The sequence below is a fragment of the Bubalus bubalis genome, chromosome 5 (assembly GCF_019923935.1).
Source record: "Bubalus bubalis isolate 160015118507 breed Murrah chromosome 5, NDDB_SH_1, whole genome shotgun sequence".
NCBI lineage: Eukaryota > Metazoa > Chordata > Mammalia > Artiodactyla > Bovidae > Bubalus > Bubalus bubalis.
In genome coordinates, this window is record NC_059161.1 from 24643124 (window position 1) to 24668546 (window position 25423).

A 25423-nucleotide genomic window follows, 5' to 3' on the forward strand; every position below is an offset into this window, starting at 1 on the left:
AGGTGGAGAACTACTTCTGTAGAGGGTCCGGAGAGACAAACCTGTAACCAGAACAGTGTGGGATGCACACATTGATTTATCTAACCATCGTGGAGCACTGCCTACGTGCCAGGTCTGACATCTTATTGACTGTCATATCCTAAGCCCTGTATAGTGTGTGCATAGTGAGAATTAGTTAATAACATAACTGACTAAATGCATGCATTTATCTTGTTTATTGAGGCTCAATACAATTTCAGTGAGCTCTGGAACTCTTTGATTTCCTCCCATTTCCTGAGCCTAAAATCAATGATGTTATTAAAAATTATAGACCATCCCCATGGCGTCTCTCTTAAATGATCCATTGTTCTCTCTTTAGGTGCTATCTGTGGCCTGCCCAAACCCAGAGCTGGAAGAGGGCTAAGTTCCAAGTGGGCAAGCCTGCATCCTCTCACGTCCTGCCCTTGCGGGTGGGCTAAGGGGCTCCTCTGGCCCAGCCTAGCCAGGCACCATGGAGAAGATCAGCATGTTCTTCAGTGCCGTCTGGGACGTCATCTCCACCAAACACCAGGAGGGCCTCTTCAACAGCATCTGTCTAGGCATCCTCCTGGGGCTGCCCCTCCTGGTGATCATCACCTTCCTCTTCATCTGCTGCCACTGCTGCTGGAACCGGCCAGGTGAAAACGGCAGACAGCCGGAGCAAAACAAGGGGAAGAAGAAGAAGAAAAAGAAGAAGCAGGCTGAAGAAGACCTCTGGATCTCTGCCCAGCCCAAGCTTCTCCAGATGGAAAAGAGGCCATCCCTGCCTGTCTAGCTAGGCAGGGGGCAGAGGTGTCCTGCTTTGGGGGCTGAGCTGCCTTCCAACCACACCCAATGTGGGGAGCAGAAACCCCTGCAGTGATGCTCTCATGCTCACAGAGGAACTACCCAACCAAGGAGCAAACCTCAGACTGAGTGTCCCTCGGGGCAGGCCTTCCCGGGAAGCACGTGAACAAGTCTTGGGCGCTTTCTCAGCATCTATGTGTCCAATAGCAATGCTCTTTACTGCAGACTCAGGCATGCCTTCCACCCATCTATGGCACATTCCATATGCAAAAGCACAAGGAACATTTATCCATATTTCTTGACATATCTCCCAAATGCACACATGCACGACACCACAGGTACCCAAGCAAGTATATTCTGTTCATCAAATGGTCACTGAATGTCTACTTTGAGCAAGGCCCTAAACGAGAGAGTTCATTGTCTGCTCTTGGAAAAACATCTCATAGGAAGGCCTGGCAGATCCAGGCCCACATGCACAATTATTTAACAAGAGAAGCCTACACGCTGTCAATGCCATCCACCACTCAGGGTAGAAATGAATGCTCTCCTGTTCCTGTCCCTACATAGCCTTTTACTGGAAATCTTCATAGCTGGACATTCCAGCCATCTGGTATACCCCCATTCCTATATATTGATAAAGACACACCAAGTTCCCGTGCTTCTGGCCTCTCACCTGGGAGGAAAAGTTGAAAAATCAAAAGCTATCGTCTTACAACTCATCACCACTGATGGGTGTTTAATGGTATCCAAGACTTCTCTTTGAGATGCTACCCCCAGCAAGCCTCCCTCCTCCAAGCAAGAACAAATGGCCTCTGGCCATCTTCATGGCCAGGTTTATGCCATCCACTTCAGTGGACTGCCGTTGTGTACCTGTGCAATGTATGTTTCACAGATGGAAACAGGATGCTACCCCTGAGCTAGGGATCTCCTATGAACCCAGAGGTTTTCAGTGGGGAAGGAATTAAGACAATCACTGGTACAGTCTCACAGAAGGCACACTGGAAACAATTACATAAAGTTATCATGGAGGCATGGCATGTTGCAGACAGGGTGCAGAAGTTACAGAGTTTAAATGAAAGTAGGATGAAGCTATATAGAGATTTATTAATATTTATCTTGAAGCTCAGGCTAGTGCCTTGCACACAGTCGGTGCTCACAACTGTCTGTGGATGCTGTCAGATATGTGATGCTATTAAGGGTAAACTTGTAATACCTCACCAAGTCCCCAAGTGACCGTCTCTTCCAAGTGAGCCCATTAATTGCTGCAACAGGTGGAAGTTGGGTATTGAATTCTGAAGGAGGAGGGTGCATGCAGGGCCAAGGTTTGGGTTGACAAGTGTGCCCTGAGATCCATAAGGACATGTAAGCTGGGTCTGTAGTTAGTTGAGCAGAGCATCTCCCCACATTCTGGGCCAAGTTTGGGAGGCTGAATTAATCCACTCACAGGGTGAACTGGGTGGTATTTTGATTGTCTTGTGACCACAGCACAAAGATGGATAATTCCCGTGGGAGCAGGCTGTGCTCTCAAAGTTCATTTGCATATCTGCAGGGTAGCTCTCTTGAAATATTTTCCGACTGAAACTGTTCTAAATGATGGTGAAATTGCAATTTCATTAATAATGTAGCTAAGCTATGATATTTATAGAAGCAAAAGTTAAATTCTCTAACATTGTTTCACGGAAAATGTCCTGTTTGCTCACTTGAGGCAGCTGGTGGTCACCTGCCTTTCAGGTAAAGTCCAGGTCTAGTCCTGTGGAGGCGAGGTGCCTGCTGGCGACTTCTGCAGTGAGATCTTCTAACGGAACAGCCTGTGAAGCATATTGCAGGCCTGCTTTTATTTTCAAACCGGCCCTGTTCCCCCTTCTTGCCCTAAGTGAGCCTAAATACCCCAGGCACTCAGGCCTCTCAGGCATAAACTGCTTTGACCAGCAAAAGAAGTACCCTCTGATGCTCTGTCCCCTTGTCCTGGAGCATCTGGCCTTCCCCTTCACCTCCCGGAATGACTTCTCATCTCCCCACACCTCCCACCACCCAGCAGGCTGAGTTGCTTATTCTGTCTCCAACTCTCAGCACCCCCCTCAAATGGATGACTTGGGGGAGACGTAGAGGCTGACGGCTGAGACGTGTCAGATACAATCTAGGAGCACTGATCTCCGGGATCACGGAACCACAAAAGTACCATAGTTGCCATGGCAACCAGCTGCTAGTCTGAACTAAGACAGCAGTCCATCATCATCACCCAGGACAAGGCCTGTATCTCCAGGTGCCATGCCCCACCATCTCCTATCTGAATGTATCTGCTCCACCTCCAGGTGTGAACACCCAGAAACACGCTTCTCATTTGCTTCCATAACCCAGGTTTCGACAGCCAAATGCTTGAAAGAGGCTTCTCTCTTATCCCATCCAGCCTCTTCAACAGCCTTCACTGGAGCACCCAGAACAGTGTCCAGTGAGTGAGAGGCCCTCAGACTTTGCTGAATAAGTGTGTGTGTCAAAGAAACAAAAAGCAATTATTGGATTCCACTGCCTTTTCTTCCCACTTTATTGTCATCCTCCTCTCCCGTTTTCTTCTCCCATTCCCCTCTCTCTGTCTCTAGGCAGCACCCTGGCTCCATTCCTCTCCATCTTCACTTCTCCTTCCCACTCTCTGTCCCAGAACTACCACTGGCAGCCAGGGGTCCTTTAGGACTGGAGCCTGCCTGGCTCATCTTGTGGGGGTGGGGTTAGGCAAACAGAGGACAAAAGGGATGGCAAAGAAGAGGCCTCCTAGACCAGCCCAGGCTTGGGGAGGAGCCCCCAGGCCCAGGACTTCTGAACAATCAGAAGAGGTCTTTCTCCCAATTGCTCAGTGGATTCGCTTTGGGGTTTTTGGGGGGCGGTGGGAGGAGGGGAAGATATAGAGAAAGGGCAGTCACCTTTTCAAGAAGAATATAAATGGTCCATGTTGTATAGCATTTGTCAGTATTTTTCTTCCTGGAAAATTTAAATGCACCAACAGATTTTATTTAAATAAAATACTTTGAAACTAAAAAGCCATGTGTAACCTCCTTACTTATGGAAATCAGTTAATTATTTTCTTAACATTAGAGACTACCCTCTCCAGAGTTCACCCAGAATGATGGATGGGGTGACTCCCTCTGGGACACCAAAGGCCCAGCCATCCCTGGGCATTATCTTCCCCCTACCAGCAGAGTCAGAGGTCCAAGGACCAGGGGTGAACTCACACCCCATTGCCTGCAGAGCAGACACCTTGGAGACTAGACACCCTCAGAGATGCCAGATGCAGAAAAACACACTCATATTCCTTGGCAACACTTAGAGAACATTCCCATCGATGAGGTCAATCAGTGTCCTCTTAAAGGAAAAGGGGAAAAATAGAAAAAACTAAGTAAAAATAGACTCCTGAGTTAAATCTGGTGCTGGGAAGAGGAGAGATCAAAAGTCTCTATAGTAGCAGCAAGGGAGATAGACAGGTAGGTATCTATAGACAGATAAATAGATCATAGTAGGTAGACTTTATACATAAAGAGATAGACAGACATGTGTATGAATGAATAAATGTGTATCTTTTTTTCAAGTTGGCCGTAGCCTTGCATTGGTTAAGAAATGCAATGAGGACTTCCCTGGTGGTACAGTGGATAAGAATCCATCTGCCAATGCAAGGGACACAGGTTCGGTCCCTGGTCCAGGAAGATTCCACATGCCAGGAAGCAACTAAGACCATGCACCATAACTGCTGAAGCCTGCGTGCCCCAACGACTGAGCCCGTGTACTACCATTACTGAAGCCCACATGCCTAGAGCCCATGCTCCCCAGCAAGAGAAGCCACCACAGTGAGGAGACCGTGCACCAAACTAGCATAGCCCTTGCTCTCCATAACTAGAGAAAGCTGGTGTGCAGCTACGAAGACCCAGTGCAACAAAAAATTAATGCATACGATGTGATTAACATTTTTAAAAATGTAATGAGTTAAATGTTCCTGAGTCCTCCGTTGATGATGCTAAGCTGTCATTAGAGCAAAAACCATCTAGAGCAGTGCTGTCCAACAGAACTAGGAATGATGGAAATGTCCACTCCCTGCCCAATATAGTACCATTAGCAGTATACAGCTATTTAAATTAATTAAAATAATAAAGCTAAAGGTCCAGTAGCTGACTTACATCAGCCACATTTCAGTTGCTCAACAGCTGCCCACAGCTGGTGGCCACCGTCCTGGAGAACGTGGGCCTAAAAGCTTGTAGGGGGAGCAGTCAGACACACTAGCAAAACACCATGCTAACCACTTCAAGGGCCAGGGCGGGCCTGCACTTCATCTTCCCCACGGCGGGCTGATATCCCTATGAAAAGTGAAAGTGTAGTCACTCAGTCATATCCAACTCTTTGTGGCCTGTGGACTATAGCCGGCCAGGCTCCTCTGTCCATGGGAATTTGTTGTTGTTGTTCAGTCACTCAGTTGTGTCCAACTCTTTGTGATTTTAAAATCATGGGCTTTTACAGGCAAGAATACTGGAGTGGGGAGCCATTCCCTTCCCCAGGGGATCTTCCCAACCCGGGGATCAAACCCAGGTCTCCCACATTACAGGTAGATTCTTTACCATCTGAGCCACCAGGGAAGATATTCCTCTAGTTGCAGTCTATTCCTGGGTTTCCTTCCCTATCACACATATTCTACAACCAACTGAGGACAGAGACCTTTCACTCAGCTCTCTGTTCTTCCCTCCAGGACTTTAAAACTTTCCACCCTCATGGAGGGAATGTTGCCCAGACCGCATCTGGAAGGGGAGGCACTGCTGCACACCTGGGTGGATGCCAGAGCTCAACATCATCAGCTCCACCTGTCCAGGCTCAGCCCTGACGTTTGGGATATGAATGGACATGTGCACAACGCTGTGAGCATTCTCAGCTCACCGGAACGCTCTTCACTGGCCCCTCGCCCTCTGCCCTTAGTACGATTCCTAAATTCGAAGTCATGGGATTACAAAACTGAAAAGAAGAATGCCTTTATCACCACTTGCAGTCTCTGCCAGAGGTTCAAAGGAACCTTTGAAATACCTGTGACATTTCATGCAGTAAGGGCTATGTATGCAACTATCTATTAATAACTCCCTCTGGAGGCTATTTGTTCCATTTACATTTTTGACTCTAGTATGTGCCAAGCACACCAGGTGGCCACAATATAAAGGCATTTAGGGGGGCTCACAGCCTGGCTGTGGGAACAGACGAGACAAGAGACCATTCTAGTACAGTTGGTCACTGCTTTCTAAGAGGGAAGTTTCAAAGCTCATGTCAAGTCAGGTTGGGGGCAGGGGTCACCCTGAAACTATCACCCAGAAGAGAGCTAGCTGCAGAGGAGGAAACAGGAAAAAGAAGGTACTGTTTACATCACCTGAAGCCTGAAGGCTTAGCCTGGTGAGGACCACCATCAGTGTGGGAGGCGAAGACTGGGTTGTCCTGATTCCGAGGCTAACTCCAGCTCCCACAGTTGTGTAATGTACATGCCAGACTTAATCTCTGAGTAGAATTAATGCCAGTCAGTATCTATATCAGAGGGATGAGAGGATTAAATGAGATAATGCATACAAACCGTTTAGCGCAGAGCCTGGCTTACTGTAAGTGCTCAGTAAATGTTTCTTATTATTAAGGACAGAAGGAAGATCATGAGAGACTTGTGTCCTAGAAGTCAAAGGAAAAGAGACGTTCAAGAAGAAAACCAGAGTCCGTGGAATTAAATGGTGCAGACAGGTCAAAGGAGATAGGAATTGAAAATAATGGACATTTTCTGTTCCTGTTGGTGTAATAAGTTCCCTCGTTTCACCACATACTGCACTGCTTACAGTACTATCAATACTCCTTGAATAAGGGCTCCCAATTTATAGGATGTGACTGGTGAACTTCTTAAGGAGATATCCTTCCTCGTGTCAAGCCCCTCTGCCCACAACTAAGCCACCCTGGGGTGACAGCGCCCCTGGTGGCCAGATCAGGAGAGAGTTTGTGTCAATGCGTTTTTCACCTTACAACAGCGCTTCTCTAGCTGGTAGGCTGCTGTCTCTGGGGTCGCACAGAATCGGACACGACTGAAGCAACTTAGCAGCAGCAGCAGCAGCAGCGCTTCTCTTAGAATATCAATCCAGCTACGTCGCTGATCCTCAGATGAAATGTGCTAAAAATTCTCTGGGTTTCATGGGACAATCACAATGCCACACTCATTTGCCAGATAAGGGATTTTCACAATCTTAATTGCTGTTACAAACTTTTTTCCGTGAAGTCTTCCAGACTTTACATCACTGCCTAGGAAAGCTTCCCTAACCACTCAAGTCTTCCCCATCACAACAAGATCAGACTACACTCTTCCTACATCCCCAGCTCTCCATGCTCTATATTAGAGTTAGTCTTTATGAGGCCAGAATTGCAACTTATTCACCATGTATCTCCAATACCTAGCGTGGAGCCTTAGTGCATACTAGACACTACATAAATGCACTGATTAAGGGAAAAAAGAAAAAGAATCACTTGGTGTTTTGGTTTTGGTTTTTTTTTTTTTTACAAGTGCCGATCCCCACTTCCTCTTTGCCCTTCCACTGGATTTATTATATCTTGGATCAGACCAGACAACCTGCTGTTCTAACAAGCACACTAGGTAGATGACAGTGGTCTCTGAACCATACCTTGAGAAATATTATCTAGACATTCAGAAACCAAAATCATCCTATAGTCAAACAAGTTTTCAAAGTGCTACATATCATGTCTTTCCCCCTCTTTCTTGGAATCTGCAAGTATCATATTAAAAAGTCTAATGGGTACTGGAATAAAGAAATGGGTGTGACTCTGCTGAACTCAGAGTTTTCTCAAGCTTATTTGACCATGAAATCTCATCTTTTAGCACATCTGGAGGAGCAAGGGTTCCAAGGAACACCATTTGGGAAATGCTGCTCTGGGGGTGTGCATACCCCCATGCTTCATCTGCTGGTCTTCTACTGCTAAGACCTCAATTCATAACATCCCCAAGGAAACCTTTTGTGAAACGTAGACAGATTCTCCTTTTCTTTTCCTTAACCTTTCTTTCTCACTCTGCCCTTTCTCTTTCTTCCATCTGTGAGCAAGCCATAATAATCCTATTGGTACCTATTCATAGCAAATATACCTTAGTGTTGGCTAGAGATACACCTTTATAAAAGAACCCGCCTGCCAATGTGGAGAAGGCAACAGCAACCCACTCCAGTACTCTTGCCTGGAAAACCCATGGACAGAGGAGCCTGGTAGGCTGCAGTCCATGGGGTCGATAAGAGTTGGACACGACTGAGTGACTTCACTTTCACTTTTCACTTTCATGCAGTGGGGAAGGAAATGGCAACCCACTCCAGTAGTCTTGCCTGGAGAATCCCAGGGACAGAGGAGCCTAGTGGGCTGCCGCCTATGGGGTCGCACAGAGTTGGACACAACTGAAGTGATGCAGCAGCAGCAGCAGCCTGCCAATGCAGAAGACAAAAGAGATGCAAGTACGATCCTGGGTCAGGAAGATCCTCTGGACGAGGAAATGGCAACCCACTCCAGCATTCTTGCCTGGAGAATCCCATGAACAGAGGAGCCTGACACACTACAGTTCATGGGGTTGCAAATAGTCGGACACGACTGAAGCAACTTGGCACACATCTTTATCAGGGGAAAAAAAAAAAAAATCCCAAAATTTTGAGTGAAATTATGGAGACTGAAGATGCAAGGCCTCTATCCTACCAGAGTGCTTTCTACCTCATAAAGGCACTTCCATCACCTCATGTGACTTTTGCAGCAACTGACATTGTGAGTAAATCATTCCCATTTTATAAAAGATGAAAGTGAGACCCAAAGTGAGCAACTTGCCCAAACCAAAACCCTCAGACTCCTGCCCTAGGGCCCCTGGGGAACACAGGGCAATGAGATCCATTCCACTGATCTGGGCTCCTAAGAGACTGTTAACTGGCAACAGCACCCCCTATAGGTCAAAAACTCCAATAACAACTCCAATAAAGGGCTCTGCCCACAAGTCTTCAGACATTCTGTAATGTCTCCTTCAGGTGGTCCACCGTGCAGTGTGAGCCCTGAGAGTTCTTTTTTTTTTTTTTTTTTTTTTGTCATCCAAGTGCCTGACTTAAGCTTGGATTGCAGAAGCACCCACTTCAAAGACCACTATGCAGGATAAACACACTGCAAACACACACAACTAGACAAAGACCTGGGCCGCCTCCCCCCAACTGTGGCGCCCTTGTTTTAGAGATCCTGGGTGATTTCAGTGATTGACTATTTGGGCCACTTGATTGTTTTTTTTCTTTTCCTGCACTTTAAATTCACCAGAAAAGACTGATCCCTCAAAATCCTAGGCCCCCACCATGGACCCCAATAAAAGCAGAACCCTAAGCTCACTCTCTCTCGAGCTGTTCTCTCTCCCCCACAACCTCACTATGCAGCCCCAAGTATGTAGTGTAATTGCCAGGCCTTGTAAGAAATAAACCTTCATTTTTTTCAAAGTTTCCTAATAGTTATTGCTGAAGGGTGTCTTAAGATAAGAATCACAAAAGCCAGTCCAACCAAAACATTGGTTATTGATAGGTTGAGACCAGCACAGAACACACAGCCAGCCTCATTGGCCTCCTTATCCTTCTCTCATCAAACCTAATTTTCTTCACTTGCCAAAATAAGTAATTGTTTCATTCATTTTTTTTTTTCTTTTTAAATTGCAATACTACAATACCTTTGTTTTCTACTTCGGTCATTAAAAGTGCACTGCAATCTGCATTATAGAATGAACAGGCTTTTATGGGCTAACCTGAGAACCTAACTCCTTTGTATACCATTGGAATTAGATCTCAACCCATTTCCCATTTCCCCCGTAGAAACTAACACAAGGCCTATTGGGAAGTAGATTCAGCTGTGCTTTAGGAACTGCCTAAAACCCCTTCCAGGGGCGCCCCTCCATCCCCTTGCCGGACCACCAGCCCAGTAGACCAGGTTGGGGGAGACAGTTCCCAGCTCACCAGGCAATCTCTTCAAAAGGGCTCCAGGGGCTTCTAACATGCAACTGGGGCTGAGAACAGCGGCTAAGATGAAAAAGGGGGTGGCAGTGGATTAGTTTCTCAGTTACCTGTTTTGCGCGGCAACACTGCCCGTGCAACCACCAAGCCATGCTGGATGGTGAGTCGTACCCCACAGGCTGACTCTCCAGATGAATTTACCCGGGAAGGAAGAAACGTGAGGACTCGCAGAACTTCCCTCGCTATAGGAGAGGAAAGGAGCTTTGAGGCTAGAGGTTCCCGGTAGGACCACACTGCCATCTGCTGGCCTGGCCGGGAACAGCGCGCCCCTGAGCCGGGCCGCGGGCTCCAAACGTATTGATTGATCTGCACTCTTTATTGACAGAAACCTCCCGATCCTCTCCGCTGCCCCGGTGAAGGGCTTAAGGGTATGACTTGGAAATATTTTTAGCGGAAGACTTTCTCCTGTAAATGCCTACGTTTCGCCGAGAGCATTTCATTATTTATACTTGCTTTTCCACTCCCTTGCTGTAGCCCCACCGGGACACTCCACCCCGACCACAGCCTCCCTCTCCTCATACAACACACCTGGTCTTTTCCTTCAGGGCATCTCTTTGATCATAATACCTTGGGTCATTTTTTTTTTTTTTTCTTTCTCCCTCACTCCTTCAGCGTTTTCTGGCTTTAATGATCCTTGAATCCCTAAGAATTCCAAATTTAAAAGCAGATTTTTTTTTTTGGTCACTCGGCTTGTGGAATCAACCAAGGATTGAACCCAGGTCCTCAGCAATGAAGCGCAGAGCCCTAACCACTGGACCGCCAGGGAATTCCCCAAAGCAGAACTCTGGACATCATGCGACAACCTGAAACGTGGGGACCCTCTTCCCAGAGGAAGCTACTGTCAAGAACAACCAGTTTTAAACTCTGCCATGAAAGGAGCCCTCCCCTCATTTACCACCCAGCCCCCTCAAATCCTGTTAACCCTTCCTTGTACTAATATTACTGATCTGTGCTCTGCTGTTTCCCACCATTTCTGCCTCAGGCCAAGAAAGTCAGTGCCTGCGTGCTTAGTTGCTGCACTCATGTCCGACTCTCTGCGACTCCATGGACTATAACCCACCTGGCTCCTCTGTCCATGGGGATTCTCCAGGCAAGAATACTGGAGTGGGCTGCCATGCCCTTTTCCAGGGGATCTTCTCAACCCAGGGATCGAAACTGCATCTCTTTTGTCTCCTGCATTGCAGGCGGATTCTTTACCACTGAGCCCCGCAAGAAGCCCATACCCATTGCCTATTGCAATAACCCTTCACTGTCTGTGAATCTCTACTTCCTTCCATGCCTCCTTCCATTCTCTATGCTGTCACCAGACTGATGCTTCCAAAACATAAGTCTCACTACAAGTGTCAGTCCAAGGTTTAAACACCCTCAGTGTTCTCCACTGCCCCTCCCAAACTTTTTCATCTTAGCTGTGGTTCTCAGCCCCAGTTGCATGTCAGAAGCCCCTGAAGCTTCAGAAAGCACAGCTGCACAGGACTCAGCTGAGACCCATAGAAGCGGCATCTCGGGGTGAAGTAGGGTCTGGTTACGTGACAGCTCCAGCTGATTCTGATGATCAGTGACAGCTGGGACCACGGTGCCAGCTGAGACCACCGTGCTCACATGGCTGAGATGAGTTCCTGCCTGTCTCTCCAGCATGGCTCCCCACCAACCACTCCTCACCCTACCAAGAAACCATCTTCCTCCCTGAAACACACAACACTCCGTCCATTCTCACTTTCACCATCAGGTAACCTCATCCCAAGGTGCCCTGCCTGCCCCCAGCCTTTCGCCTGTCCCTGGCGAATCCAGATTTGTTCTTCCAGATGTGATGCTGACACCACAGCCGCAACACTTCCTGGGGCACCCCGCTCTGCTCACAGCACTCTGTCCATCGTAGTGCCCACTGGGCGTCGCCATACCTGTCTCCACCACATCGCAGGCAGGGGCTGTGTTCTGCTTATCACTCAGGGCTTGGCTAGCATCTCCCATGGAACAGGAAACCGCTCAAGAGACTTAATCAACTGTTTGTGATACTCTGTCCTCACTTCTACCCTAGTGCCTGGCTATGCTGCATGTCCCTTCTATGACAGCTTTCGTTTCTTGCTGTTCTTCAGTTGCTCAGTCATGTCCAACACTTTGTGACCCCATGGACTGCAGCATGCCAGGCTCCCTGCCCTGCACTATCTCCCTGAGTTTGCTCCAACTCATGTCCCCTGAGTCGATGATGCCATCCAACCGTTCATCCTCTGTCACCCCCTTCTCCTGCTTTCCATTTTGCCCAGCATCAGGGTCTTTTCCAAAGAGTCAGCTCTTCGCATCAAGTGGCCAAAATATTACAGTTTCAGCTTCAGCATCAGTCCTTCCAATGAATATTCAGGATTGGTTTCCTTTAGAATTATTTTATTTGGTTTGTCCTAACCAGTAGGAATTGTCCCTGAAGCTTCAAAATGCTGGTGGCTCATAATCTGACTCTAAGAAAAGTGTCTGACCCTCGGAAACGCAGGTCTACCCAGAAATCTATTCTGGGGCTTATATTCAGCTGCCAGAGAAGGAGCTCCCAGAGTTGGTCACGTTAAAATGAGGTTAGGCACAGAGGTTTAGGTCTGGAATGTTCTCCTTCGTCAGGCAAACATCCTTTGAAAATGAGCTCCCTGGCCCTACCCCCACCAACTTCCTTCTCTGCCCCAGTGGAATCCTTGAGGAGTCAACTGAGGTTTTCTCTGCCCTGTCCTTTCAGGGCAGCAAGAACCCTACAGGTGAAAGAATGCAAGAAACCACTCCAGTTTCCCACAAGTTCTCTGGCTACCATGTCAGACGCCTCCTGAGCAAACAGCCCATCAGCGAGTGGCCCCCTTTGCCAAAGCTACTAAGACAGCAGTCACCCGTTCATCAGCAGCCCCAGCCCAGACCTGCAGAGTCAGAAGGGCTGGAGCACAGCAGTCCTCTTCCCCAGGCACATCTGAGAAGCCTGATTCAATTTGGGAAGACCACCCACCAGGCACTCCACCCCCCAACTCTGAATCATCCCGGCGTTTGATCCGCTTTGCAAAGGTGGCTTTCCTTTTCTAAAAAGGCTGCACCCACTGGGGTGCGCACAGGGCTCCTGCATCAGCAAGGTGGAGACTCTACCTGCAAACAGGAGATGAGAGGCCTTGGGACTGAGAGGCTGCACAAAGGGACCTTTAAAACCGACAAGGAAATGAGCTCCTGCTCTGGCCCTAAGGAAGCTGGATCAGGACTAAAGACATCTAGTCGGTTTCTACAAATATCTGCTCCTCAGAGAGGCTTATGGAGTCCCCCAGTACTGCCACCAATCTCCACCTCCATCTCTTGATCCTACTGTAATTTTCTTTCATGGCACTTATCACTTCTGGAAATTGTATGGATATCTGTTGTCTATTAATTATCAGCCTCCACCAATAGAATATCAGCACAAGGACAGGAATCTTGCGTTTGGTTCACTTCTAGAGCAGTAGGACTTAGAGTAGACCAGCATGTAATAGGGAGTAATCAGTATTTGTTGAATGAATGAAGGAATGAATGCATGACAGCACACCCACTCCAGCAGAGCAAGAACTGGCTCGCTCCGCTCTGTGAGCTCACCTCACGCTGCCTGGTAAGCAGGCAGAGCCTTAAAGTCTCCTTGAATCAATGAACAAGGTGCAAGCTTGTTTTTAAACTATGAGCCCCAACACCTACACAGGACTTCATCCAGACTGCCCTTTATCAGGCTGAGCAGTTGCTAGGGCATTGCTCAGTGCATGTGTAAAAGGAGCCAAGGGGATGCTGAACATTTTCAAGGTTGACAAACACTATTCCAAAAGTATGGCTTGGCATTTGGCCAGAGGTTAAAACCTGGAGAACCCGAGGTAATAAAGGACTCCCAATCCTGAAGGAGAGTTGCAGCTTGTAGGGTATTTGTCTTCCTCCTCACTCACTCACTCCTCCTGGTTCCAAATACCACTATTTACCATCACAACAGCAAGAGGTCACGGCCAACCAAATTCCATTATAACGCTCAAATTGTACCTTTGCTTGCACTTAGGTTAAATTTAGAATTCAAGTGCACTTATGTGGGGAAAATAACACACAGCAGATTTTTTAAAATCAGTGGTTTATTTATTTTTTTTTTTCTTGAATAGGAATTTGACTTTTTTCGATGGTTACTGACTTTGCTACACAAAAACCTTCCAGAGTGATAGGAAAATAAGACAAAAGTATCTGACCTTGCCAAGTGTCCATTCAGACAATAAGCATCTGGTACTGAGCACTTTCAGAAAACCCAGGGGTCCAACAGAATAGGCGGTAGGGGAGAGGAGGGAAGGCAGAGGACTTGATGTTATGAAGGAGTGACAGAGAAGAGTCTTTGGGAGGACCCAATTACCAAGAGAGTCAAACTATTCAAGGTTGAAATAAGTGAGAATTTATTCACAACATATGTGGATCTACAAAAATGATTATGCAGATGGCTGGTAGGGGGCACTTCAAAATAGCAGTAATATGGAAGCTGGGGTTTCCAGCATGCCGGATACCAGTCAGAACTTAGCAAAATTCAACTCTCTCTTTGTCTCTTCTAGTTCCCTTGAATAACATCGGCAATTTTTTTTAAAAGGGGAAGATTTATGCCTTTTTCCCCCCAAATCCAGGGGTAATGGAAGGTAAGTTTCAGGCTACTATCAGCCCCTTGTCATCAAAGAGAAACCCCTCTTTGGTGCTTCTTTTTAGACAGATTTGTATTAGTAGAACTATGTGTATATACATATATACACACACACACCAATTTTGAGATTTCCAATTAGTGGAGTACTAGATGATTCTTCACTTTTTTTTCCCCTAACCCCATATATTTGTTACTGAAGACAGAACAGAAAACCTTGCAGCTTCAGTGCTGTCTCTCCCATACACACTGTGCAGCTACTTTTGTATGGATTTTCAGGCCCCCAATATACGTGGGCAAAATGCAGGTGACAGGGAAGTAAGCTGCATGACTGAGAGCTTGGTGACATGCTTTGTCCTGCAGGTTATCCAGCCATCTCAGAAGCCAGGGGCTATGAGCATTCTTCAAACTTCCATTAGCCAGTCATCACTACCCACCCCACCCGACGCTTACACGGATGGCCCCAACCCTGGGCTGGTCTCCTCTTGTGCCGTATGTAGACAAAGGGGCCATCAGAACGTTCTCGAATTTTCTCCCAGCATTCGCTTCTTTCTGCTCAGGACATGCTCCCCGCTGTAGCCGTGAGGTCGGATTTTCAACTCCACAAAAGGAATGGAGAATTCATGTCCCTTCCACGGCTCCCAGTTCACCCCCTATATTAAATAAATAAATAAGCCAACAAATAAACAAGCCAAGGAGAAGAGGCACTTGGGAGAGTGGAGTGGGTTACGGCACCAAAGAGTGCTTCTCTACCGGGGAAACCACTCCCTCTCTACTTTGTTGTTCTTTAGTCACTCAGTCGTGTCCAAGGCTTTCACAAGCCCATGGACTGCAGTCCACCAGGCCCCTCTCTCCACAGGATTTCCCAGGCAAGGATAGTGGAGTGGGTTGCCATCTCCTTCTCCAGGGGATCTTCCCAACCCAGGGATCGAACCCAAGACTCCTGCATTGGCAAGTGGGTTCTTTACCACTGTGCCACCTGTGAAGCCCACACCTCTCTGCACAAGGGACAGAAAAGGAGACTGGGATACTTATAAAGGAAGTGAGAGAGGAATCTGGGAGTGTGTGCCCTCTGCTGGGCAGCTGAGGTTAGACAGGCTGAGGACTGGGAAGCCCCCTGGGGTTGAAGGATGGGGGTGTAAGCCCAGGAGCGGGGTGAAGCCAGAGCAGCTGCAAAGACAACACGGGGTCAACCTGGCCATCAGTGATTAAATTCAGAGTGATTTGCTTCACTCTTTTCCTTTACAAAAAATTAAAGACAAAAATAAACATATTAATTGGCCAATTGTGTAAAATCATTTTCAATTTACACTGTACAGATATTAGCTCTGGGGTAACGAATAGCCTGCTGAAAACTAAATTTCGCATTATGACTTTTGACTGGTGAGCACAATAATATTTAATTCACTTAATAACCTTGCAACCTGGCCAATAAAGAGCCCAAGTGACCAATTTTATGTATTTTAATTTGTGAGGTAAATAATAAACAAGAAGCTAAATGCTGTGCAGACTGTGAAAAGCACATTAACCAGATGAATGTCTTTTATTAGCAAATATGGGGATGGTTTAGGGCACGCTGGCTGCTCATTTCAAATATCTCATCTCTGATCACAGCTTCCCTGAGTCAGTCCACATGCAGCCTCCAGGATTCACGGGCCCACCCTCCTTGGCTCCCCTAAGCGCAAACTTCTTCTTCCCTTTGAAAAATCACGTAAAGATGGGGAGTCCCTACTGCCTGGTGAGGACCAACGGAATCAGAATGTACCTGGACTTTAGATGTATTACTATTTACAGTCATATTGGTATAAGGTGAGTTCTGGGGAGAGGTGGCTTCCTGAAGGCTAGGATCAAGATCCAGGGTAGGAAATTAGAAACCTAAGGAGGGGAAATTTCATAAAGTGGGATGGATTAATGATGAGTAGGAACAAAGATGTAATTTTCAAGAAGCTGTGAGGGAGCAAGCAGGAGATGCCTAGTTGCTGGGGAGGAGTCAAGATGATGTTCTCCGGGCATGAGAGTCTGAGAAATCACTGGTAGGAAAGTTTTAGAGCAAGGGAGGGGTGAGGAGCCTGTGTTTACACTCCTGAAGTGGAGAAACCGGTTTAGCACAACGCTCTGAGCAGACTTTGGGTGGCTCTAGGGTGAAGTGGATCCAAGGGTGTGTGTGTATGCTAAGTCACTTCAGTCGTTTCCAACTCTATGTGACCCTATGGGTCTTACCTAAAGCAGAAAACTGTGTTCCCCGTGATCAAAGGACAGAGAAAAATAGCTCTGGTTTAACTGGAAGAAGGGCTTCCCTGGTGACTCAGATGGTAAAGAATCCACCTGCAAGGCAGGAGATCCGGGTTTGACTCCTGAGTCGGGAAGATCCCCTGGAGAAGGAAATGGCTACCCACTCCAGTACTCTGGCATGGAGGATTCCATGGACAGAGGAACCTGGGATCACAAACAGTCAGACACGACCGAGTGACTAACACTTTAAATTTTCACTTTTAACTGGAAGAACAACTGGATAGAATTCTGATGTCTGTTATGGATAAAATGTTTGTGTACCCTCCCAACCCCCCAAAATGTATACAATGAAGCCCTAACCACCAGTGTGATGGTATTCGCAAGTGATGGTACTCGCAAGTGGAGCCTTCGGGAGGTACCTAGGGTTAGATGACCCACGGTAGGATCAGCGCTCTTAGGAGAAGAGGACAGACCAGAGCTCACTTGCGAGCGAGCTCTCTGCCTCTACTGTGTGAGGACGCAGTGAAAAGGCGGCCATCCACAAGCCAGAAAGACCTCCCGTCAGAAACTGAATCTGCTGGGAACTTGGACTTTGCATACCCCAGAACCATGAGAAATGAATGCCTGCTGTTTAAGCCCCTGAGTCTCTACTATTTTCTTACAGCAGTTCAGGCTGACGGAGAGAGTGTCCACATGTGAATTTGTAAAGCAGGATGATGTGTGATGCATACCATCTCTGTTAAGCAGTGGGCGGCCTGAGTCCTGCCTGACACTGAGGAAGGGCGCAGCACTGGTGGGAATGCAGAGAGTGGGGGGCTGCAGCAGGTGAGCAGGAAGGACCTAGACCACAAGGCCACAGAGCCTGGAGAAGGAGCCCCACTGCTCTGACTGTCGGCCTCCGAAGGAGAGGGGCAGCACACCAGCTGGAGGGTGTCACTCCAGAAACAGCATATGGGTGGAGCTAGTGGTGAAGAACCTGCCTGCCAATGCAGGAGATGAAAGAGATGTGGGTTTGATCCCTGGGTTAGGAAGATCTCCTGGAGACGAAAATAGCAACCCACTCCAGTATTCTTGCCTGGAGAATTTCATGGACAGAGGAGCCTGGTGGGCTGCAGTCCCCGGGGGTCGCAAAGCGTCAGACACGAATGACTAACACTTTCACTGGGACGAAAAAGAAGTTCACCTGTCACCTACCTCACTGTGCTTGGTCTCTCCGTATCTGCCATTGGGATTGGCCAAGTGGCAGTTCTTGTACCACCAGCCGCCGTGATGCGTCAGGGCACAGTTGCTGAGGGCGATGTCATTGTCTCGGTCAAAGGTTGTAAACTTCCATCCGTTGTGGTAAGTGAGCGCGTCCCCTGCAGGCAAGCAGAGGTGGCAGAGGTGGGTGGGACCCTCCTCTGGCCTGAGAGAGAACCCGGAAGGAAAACCTCCGGGCACAAAAATGCCAGAGGTGCAGTTGGTTATGCCACAAGGAGTCACACTTTTCTTAAAATAGCCAAGATGAGCACACAACACGAACGAACTGGTTCTCTTTCCTTGCTTGTCACTCAAACTTCAGGCCTGTTTTTCCAATAGCTTGAATAGCATTTCCACTTAGAGGCTTCACAGTAAAATATCCAAACATCCAGAACCGAACTCCTCGACATTCCTCATAGTACCAGACCGACCTCACACAACTGACCCCTGTCCCATGCGCTATCTCTGCTTCAGTATCCCCCCAGTGGCCCAGACTGGGCACTCCTGAGCCACCTTTGATAATCCTGTTGCCCCCCTCCCCGGCCAATGATCCAGCCCTTCCTTCTGCAGATCACTCCAATACACCCCTGTCCCCCATGGCCGCCACCCTGGGGTCTTCTCACCTCTCCAGGCCTGTGTCAACACAACAGGCTTCCCAGTTCTTCTGAAGCTTAATAAGTATCCTTTTTCATCATCTCAGATCTACTTCCTCCCACGAGGAGTGAATCACTCCTCCTGGCTTTGCAGGCTTGTACCTTGGCTGTTCCTTCTGTACAACCTCATAGCCTGCTGTCCCCAAAGGCACTGAATGCGTAGGGCAGATGAGTCCATCGTCCATGCCTCTGCTTATCTGCTTCTCTCTACCCTTCATCAGTCCAAGTCCTCACCATTCCTCAAAGCCCAGCGCAATCCCACTCCTGAGGAAGAGTCCCCTTCTTAACCCTCTTAACACACACACCTGAACTTCTAGAGCCCTTCTGGGCACACAGGTACAATTAAGTGCTCATTACAAACTGTCTAGAAACCTGCCTTAATTACTTGACTTGTGTTTCACTATTTCCCCATCACATTTGTCATTCTTTTACAAGTTTACTTTTTAATTCAGCTCATAAACGGCAATAAGGGCTCATATAAATCCCAAGCTTAATCAAGTCTGTTCCTGTGATAACAATACTTCCATTTAATCTGATTTCCAAGTTATGGATCACCTCCACATGTACATTCTCATCTGATGCTCCTGACAAGCCTGAGGGGTGGGTCAGGCAGCTCTTAGTCCCATGAGGAAGGAAACTCACAGAGTTTGTTCTAGGGACTTGCCACAGTCGCTCAGTCCACTGGCAGCAGAGCCAGAACTCAAAGCTCCGACCTGAGACCCCAAGCCCAGGGTTCTTTCTGAGCCACCAATGCATCTGCGGTTTCCTTATTTCAACAGCAGGCTTTAATTATGCCAACAAGAATGAGCTCTCTCTGACCATCTACAACAATGGTTCTCAAAGTTCAGTCCCTGGGCCAGCAGCATCTGTATCACCTGGGAACTGGTTAGAAATTCATGTTCTCAGGCCCACCCCAGTCCTACAGAACCAGAAACTCCAGGGTGGTACCCTGCAGTCTGTGCTTTGACAAGCCCTTCAGACCCCAGCTGAAGCTTGAGAACTTTTGTCCTGCAACCTCATTCATTTATTCAGGAAACATCAGATACACCTGCCATGGCCCAGGCTCTGGGAATGCCAACAGTGGTCCTTGCTCTTAGTTGCGGGTGGCTGGGGTAGATATATAAAGAGTTGACAAAACGGTGTAAAGGGAAGGTCCCAGTTTGTCTTTCTCATTTGGGAGCTCAGACGGTGGCCCTTTCATGTCCACCATGTTGTTTAGTCTCTAAGTCGTGTCCAACTCCTTGGTAACCCCAGGGACAATATATAGCCTGCCAGGCTCCTCTGTCCATGGGATTCTCCAGGCAAGAGTATTGGAATGGGTTGCCATTTCCTTCTCCAGGGGATCCTCCCAACCCAGGGATCAAACCCATGTCTCTTGCACTGGTAGGTGGATTCTAGTAGGCCACCCGGGTAGCCCTCATGTCCACCTATGTTGTTGTTCAGTCACTCAGTTGTGTCCAACACTTTGTGACCACATGGACTGCAGCACATCAGGCTTCCTGTCCTTCACCATCTCCCGGAGCTTGCGCAAACTCGTGTCCATTGAGTTGGTGATGCCATCCAACCATTTCACCCTGTTGTCCCCTCCTCCTCCTCCCTTAAATTTTTCCCAGCATCAGGGTCTTTTCTGAGACACAGCAAAACCTCTTCCCCTGTTAATTTTCTCCAATGAAAGAAGAGCAAACTGTCCCTTCATTCACAGACATTTCTTTATCTCCTTAGATTTTCTGCAGATAGTTTCCTACAGTTCAAAATACCGCACAATGGCTCCCTTAGTAACACTTTTAATGAGCACAGTTTACCTAACTTGCAAGTAAGTTCCAAGAGCTGTTTTCTAAGCACCTGTGCAGAAGCTGTTTCTTAAAGATCTCCTTGTGGCTATCTAACCTTGGGTGCTGGGATAAAGAAAAGTGAAGCAGGCTATGGCCTGAATGTGAGAGTACCCCCCTACCCCCAATCCATGATGGATTATCTACCTTCTGGCTTCAGAGATTGAAGCCACACTAATGTTCCAAATGTAGATAGTGAGTGCTCTCATAAATCAAAAACTAAGTTTTCTTTGGTCATCAGGCCCTAGCTAAGACAGTGTTCTGATGTATTAAGCTTATCTCCCCAAGGAAAATAAAGCAGAAAAGTCAATGGCGGTTCTCTGGGAGTTTTAGGAGAAAACGCTGATGAGAGATAAGTGCCCCACTTCTAATGTAATGGCCTTGGGTGGGAGGAGTCAGTGGCAAGCCCATAAGAGGTCTGAACCCAAGCCCAGGTGGGGCTGCTGAGATGGTCAGCACCCATCTCATCAAAATATCTCTTGGGGCGGAGGGGTGGCCAGGGGGGTCCCTACTGGGTCCAGTGGTTAAGAATCCGCCTGCCATTGCAAGGGACACAGGTCCGATCCATGGTCCGGAAAGCCCCCACGTGCTGCAGGGCAACTAAGCCCATGTGCCACAACTACTGAGCCCATGATCCAGAACCCATGCTCTGCAACTACTGAAGCCCTAGAGCCCGTGTTCCACAATGAGAGAAGCCACCGCAATGAGAAGCCTGTGTACCAAAACTAAAGAGTAGACCCCACTCGCTACAACTAGAGAAAGCCCATGCACAGCAATGAAGACCCAGTACAGCCAAAAATAAATAAAAATAAACAAAATATTTAAAATATAAATATATATAAAAATCACTCTGGAACCAACTCTTCTCCTCTCGTACTTCCTGAGATAGGAAGGATGAGCCAGGCAGCTAAGCCGTCTCAGGCCAGAAGCTGTTAGCATTACATCCCCTGTGAATGACACGCAGGTGCAGGATCACGTGTCTGGACCTTGAGCGTCTTCCACTCGGAGACCAAGAATGGGCTGATGAAAGTGTGATTTGTGTCACCTCCAGCTTTCCCTTTTGTTCATGTGCTCAACGATGTTTTCCTTCCTTAAGTGCCAGTACTTAAAAAATTCACTTCAAAGCCAGGAAGGCACTGGCATTTGGGGTGGAACAATTTTTCACTGTGGGTATCTGGCAACCCTGGCCCCAGCTCACTGAACGCTGGCTGAGTTCCTCGTCACACTTCTAAGTGTCCGTAGAGGGTGAACCATCCCTTCTTGAGCAGCTCTAAGTCTCTGAAATCAGCTATAAGTGGCTAGTTAGCCCACAGAAATCCTTCTGCACCACCCTAAATGTCTGCCTATTTATGTTTTCAATATAATCTCGAAATTAATGAACAGCGGCATCCTGAAGGTAGAGCTCATAGAATGTCCTACCTGTCTCACTCCAAGAATCAGAAAGTCAATTGACCTGGCATTACCTTGCTGGAGTTTCCTTCAAGGAGGAATAATGTGCTGGATTTTTTAAAATTAATTTTTATTGGGGTATAGCTGCATTACAATGTTGTTTTAGTTTCAACTGTACAACAAAGTCAATCAGCAACACATATGCTTCAGTCATGTCCGAATCTTTGAGACCCTGTGGACTGTAGCCTGCCAGGCTCCTCTGTCCATGGGATTCTCCAGGCAAGAATACTGGAGTGGGTTGCCATGTCCTTCTCCAGGGGATCTTCCTGACCCAGGGATCGAACCCGTGTCTCTTATGCCTTCTGCACTGGCAGGCAGGCTCTTTACCACTAGCGCCTCCTGGGAAGCCCTATTTAGCACAATAGCTGCTTTACGAGGTTGTGTTAGTTTCTCCTGTCCAGCGAAGTGAATCAGCTACACATACACATATATCTGAGTAGGGTTCCCTGAGCTATACAGCAGGTTCTCCTTAGTCATCTATTTTATACATAGTATCACAGTGTGGATATGTCGATTCCAATCTCCCCGTTCATCCCTCCTCTCCCTCCCGCTTTGGTGTCCATATATCTGTTCTCTACATCTGTGTCTCTATCTCTATTTTGCAGCTTCTTGATTTGACTTCAGTAGAAGCAAAAGTTGAGGGTCCACCTGGACAGTCTGAGTAGGGAAAGAGTCTAAAACCTCACTTATCCACCAGAGCTGTACATCTCTAGTTCCAAAAAGAGTGACAACAGGGTTAAAAGCTGGGGAGAGCTGGCCCATGCCTGGAGATATCATAATGTTCGCTTTCTATCGGAATGCCATGTCCTCTAAACAGTACCTCATCATCTAGGACATAAGCAGCCAGAAGCTTGCTAAATTTCAAAATCCTCCTTGGGGACCAATCAGCACATATAAGGAAAGCTCAAACTCCACTAACCCCACCACTATAATTTAGAATTTAAGAGTAAGAATGATATAGCACACAGGGGAAGATTAGACCGCTGCCTAAATGCTGCATGAATTCTGAGTCTCTCAAGGCTTCCTATTAAAAAATACATCCTCCACTGACCAGCACTTGTTGGCCTGCACAACCTTAGAATGGGAATTAGCCCCTAATCGCAGTTAAAATGCAAATACAGTCCCCGGGAGGAGAATCACAGTAATTCACAAAGATGTTGACTCCTTTTCACTCATTTTCCCATTAGCATCAGGTCATTTACTGATTAGGATAGACCTCAGAGAAGGGACATTTGAATACTAGAGGGAGGGGGACGAGGTAGCCTGGGAGGGCAGGCTTGAGCGAGGTCCCCAGCAGAAGGCCCATGAGGGGAGTGGGTTCAGGGAGGGATGTGGGCACAAGTGCCAAAGGGAACCAGCCCAACCCCATATCTTATCTGTAGAAGCTGCCATGAGTGGAGTCTCTGAAGACTGGGCTTTTTCAGCCTGAGAAAGGAAAGCTGACTGATCACTATGGTCAGGACTGAACAGGGAACTGGGAAGAAAAAGGATGGCCAGATATTTAACCATGTGGGCTGAGCTAGAACAGGAGGAGGCCCGAGGGGTCTGATGAAATAAAGTTCATATTTTCTGGCAAGATACAGGGCCCATTTGGGCCTCGTTCTTCCCCTTTAGTGTGTACCACGCATCTGTGTTAACCAGACCTCTTTAGGAAACGATACTCCCTCTTAATATCCTCAAGGAGCCACCATGAATCATGAACCTGTGATCCAATACTTGGTATGCGGTGTAGATCTGGACTTTGTAAACTGTCAATGATGCATCATTTGACGGACTTATAACCCTCTATCTCAAAAACTCATCTAACTGTGCTCTGACCTCTAACAGGAGAGACAGTCCTCTGAGTTTTCTGAAAGACTGCCACCCGGGTTATAATCTTCGGGTTGGCTGGAATAAAACTTCCATGTCTTTCTTGTTTTTCACTGACATGTCTAAGAGAGACTGCAGTGTGCACAGCCCTTCCCCTCTGGCTGGAATGCAATCTTATCAGCTACAGTTGGTGGAAGAGGGTGAGAGGCAATGCACTCACTCTTACAAAAGGGTGTCTTGTAATCCCTCTCATTCGATTAATATCCTTAGACTCAACTAAATACCCATCTGTGTTTCCCAATTGTATTTTAACTGGCTTTTTTCTATGCCTGACTTCCACGTTTTTTATATTAACCCTGAATATTCACTGGAAGGACTGATGCTGAAGCTGAAGCTTTGGCCACCTGATGTGAAAAGCCAACCCATTGGAAAAGACCCTGATGCTGGGAAAGATTGAGGGCAGGAGAAGAAGGGGACGACAGAAGATGAGATGGTTGGATGGCATCATCAACTCAGTAGACATGAGTTTGAGCAAACTCTGGGAGATAGTAAAGGACAGGGAAGCCTGGTGTGACACAGTCACTGGGGTCCCAAAGAGCTGGACACTACTGAGTGACTAACACACACACACACACACACACACACACACTCCTACATAGCCCCAACAAAGTCAAAAACACGCTAAGTCAAACACTAGACTTACTTGCTAGGGTTTAAAGACGATAAATATAGGTTTAAAGTATAGTATTAAAACAGTAACCACACCTTGCATCTTGAAGAAAATGCTCAGTGTCATATTTCCAGTATTTCATCAGCTGCTTAATTTTGTTCTTTTCCTTTCATGACTTAACACACCACCAACTGGCTTAAATCCAGTGAGACGCTAATTGAGGCTACCGTTCCCCTCCTTTCAGCTGAACTGTTAATTTCTGTGTTGTCATAGTTGTGTGGAGTTAATGAGACCTACACTTCTTATTGTGTGAATCAGCACTTTAGTTCTTCTGTCTTTATTTATGGCAAAGTACCACAATAAATTTAAATAACACACACACACAGGCACCGCTGTGCAAGAGTGGCAGCCACACTGCTGAAGCCTAATAAGAGGTGGGCAGACACCGTGAAATCTCTCAGAATGTGGGTTCATCAGCTAATGTACAACAGCCTGAATTGGGGCAGTAGAAGAGGAAGAATTTTACTGGTGGGGGATCAGTGTGTAACATACACAAGTTCTGATTTTATGGTCAAAGATTGCTTTGATGATTCTGTTTAACCCCCTACAGGGAGCAGGGCCTCAACTGTTCAGTGAGGACAATTCACCTTCATAAAACAATATTCCATCCCCCAAGTCCAAGGCAGGTGGCCGACCCAGCCTCAAGACACACCAGGCAGGAGACCCCAGCAGGAAGGACACATTTTGTCTTACCCGCCGTGCCTCTGTATTTCCCAACTGTAAGCCTGTACCGCTCCTTGCTGGAGGCCACCTGGAAGGAGTCATACACGGCATAGGCAGATTCGTTGGCAGTCTGTAAATCCACTCTCACCTCATAGCGGGTGGGTGTGCCCATGGTGAGGTTGTGTAGCTTGTCAAGTCCTAAGAACAAGGAACAGAATTCTGGTAACCAACTGCCCTGTGTGTGTGAGCACCCACCTTTTGCATCTGAGACTTTCAGTCCCCCAAAGGTGCCTTGGCCTTTTCCTCCTGTGATA

General features: G+C 47.4%; 3 protein-coding genes across 9 annotated transcripts in view; 1 reads left to right on the plus strand and 2 right to left on the minus strand.

The window, feature by feature from the left end:
* The window catches only part of KIAA0040 (KIAA0040 ortholog), a 39682-nt gene extending 35846 nt beyond the window's left edge, over positions 1–3836 (plus strand). For all 4 annotated transcript variants that reach the window (XM_025285602.3, XM_025285601.3, XM_025285600.3 and 1 more), the window contains one exon: positions 359–3836. In XM_025285602.3, the coding sequence (XP_025141387.1) occupies positions 491–793 (303 nt within the window). In that variant the 5' untranslated portion in view covers positions 359–490 and the 3' untranslated portion in view covers positions 794–3836. The remainder of the gene's footprint in view (positions 1–358) is intronic.
* Positions 2480–11504, minus strand: LOC123465836. The gene is made up of 4 exons (XM_045165886.1): positions 11263–11504; positions 9981–10243; positions 9813–9875; positions 2480–2612 (listed from the first exon to the last, which is right to left on the minus strand). Exons 1-4 carry the CDS (start codon positions 11502–11504, stop codon positions 2521–2523), a joined length of 660 nt encoding a protein of 219 aa, XP_045021821.1. The 3' UTR covers positions 2480–2520.
* A 3036-nt stretch (positions 11505–14540) lies between these two features.
* Positions 14541–25423, minus strand: part of TNN (tenascin N) — a 104454-nt gene continuing 93571 nt past the window's right edge. For all 4 annotated transcript variants that reach the window (XM_044942805.2, XM_044942806.2, XM_044942807.2 and 1 more), the window contains 3 exons: positions 25140–25307; positions 17932–18095; positions 14541–15158 (listed from right to left, as the gene is read on the minus strand). In XM_044942805.2, the coding sequence (XP_044798740.2) occupies positions 15018–15158; positions 17932–18095; positions 25140–25307 (473 nt within the window). In that variant the 3' untranslated portion in view covers positions 14541–15017. The remainder of the gene's footprint in view (positions 15159–17931; positions 18096–25139; positions 25308–25423) is intronic.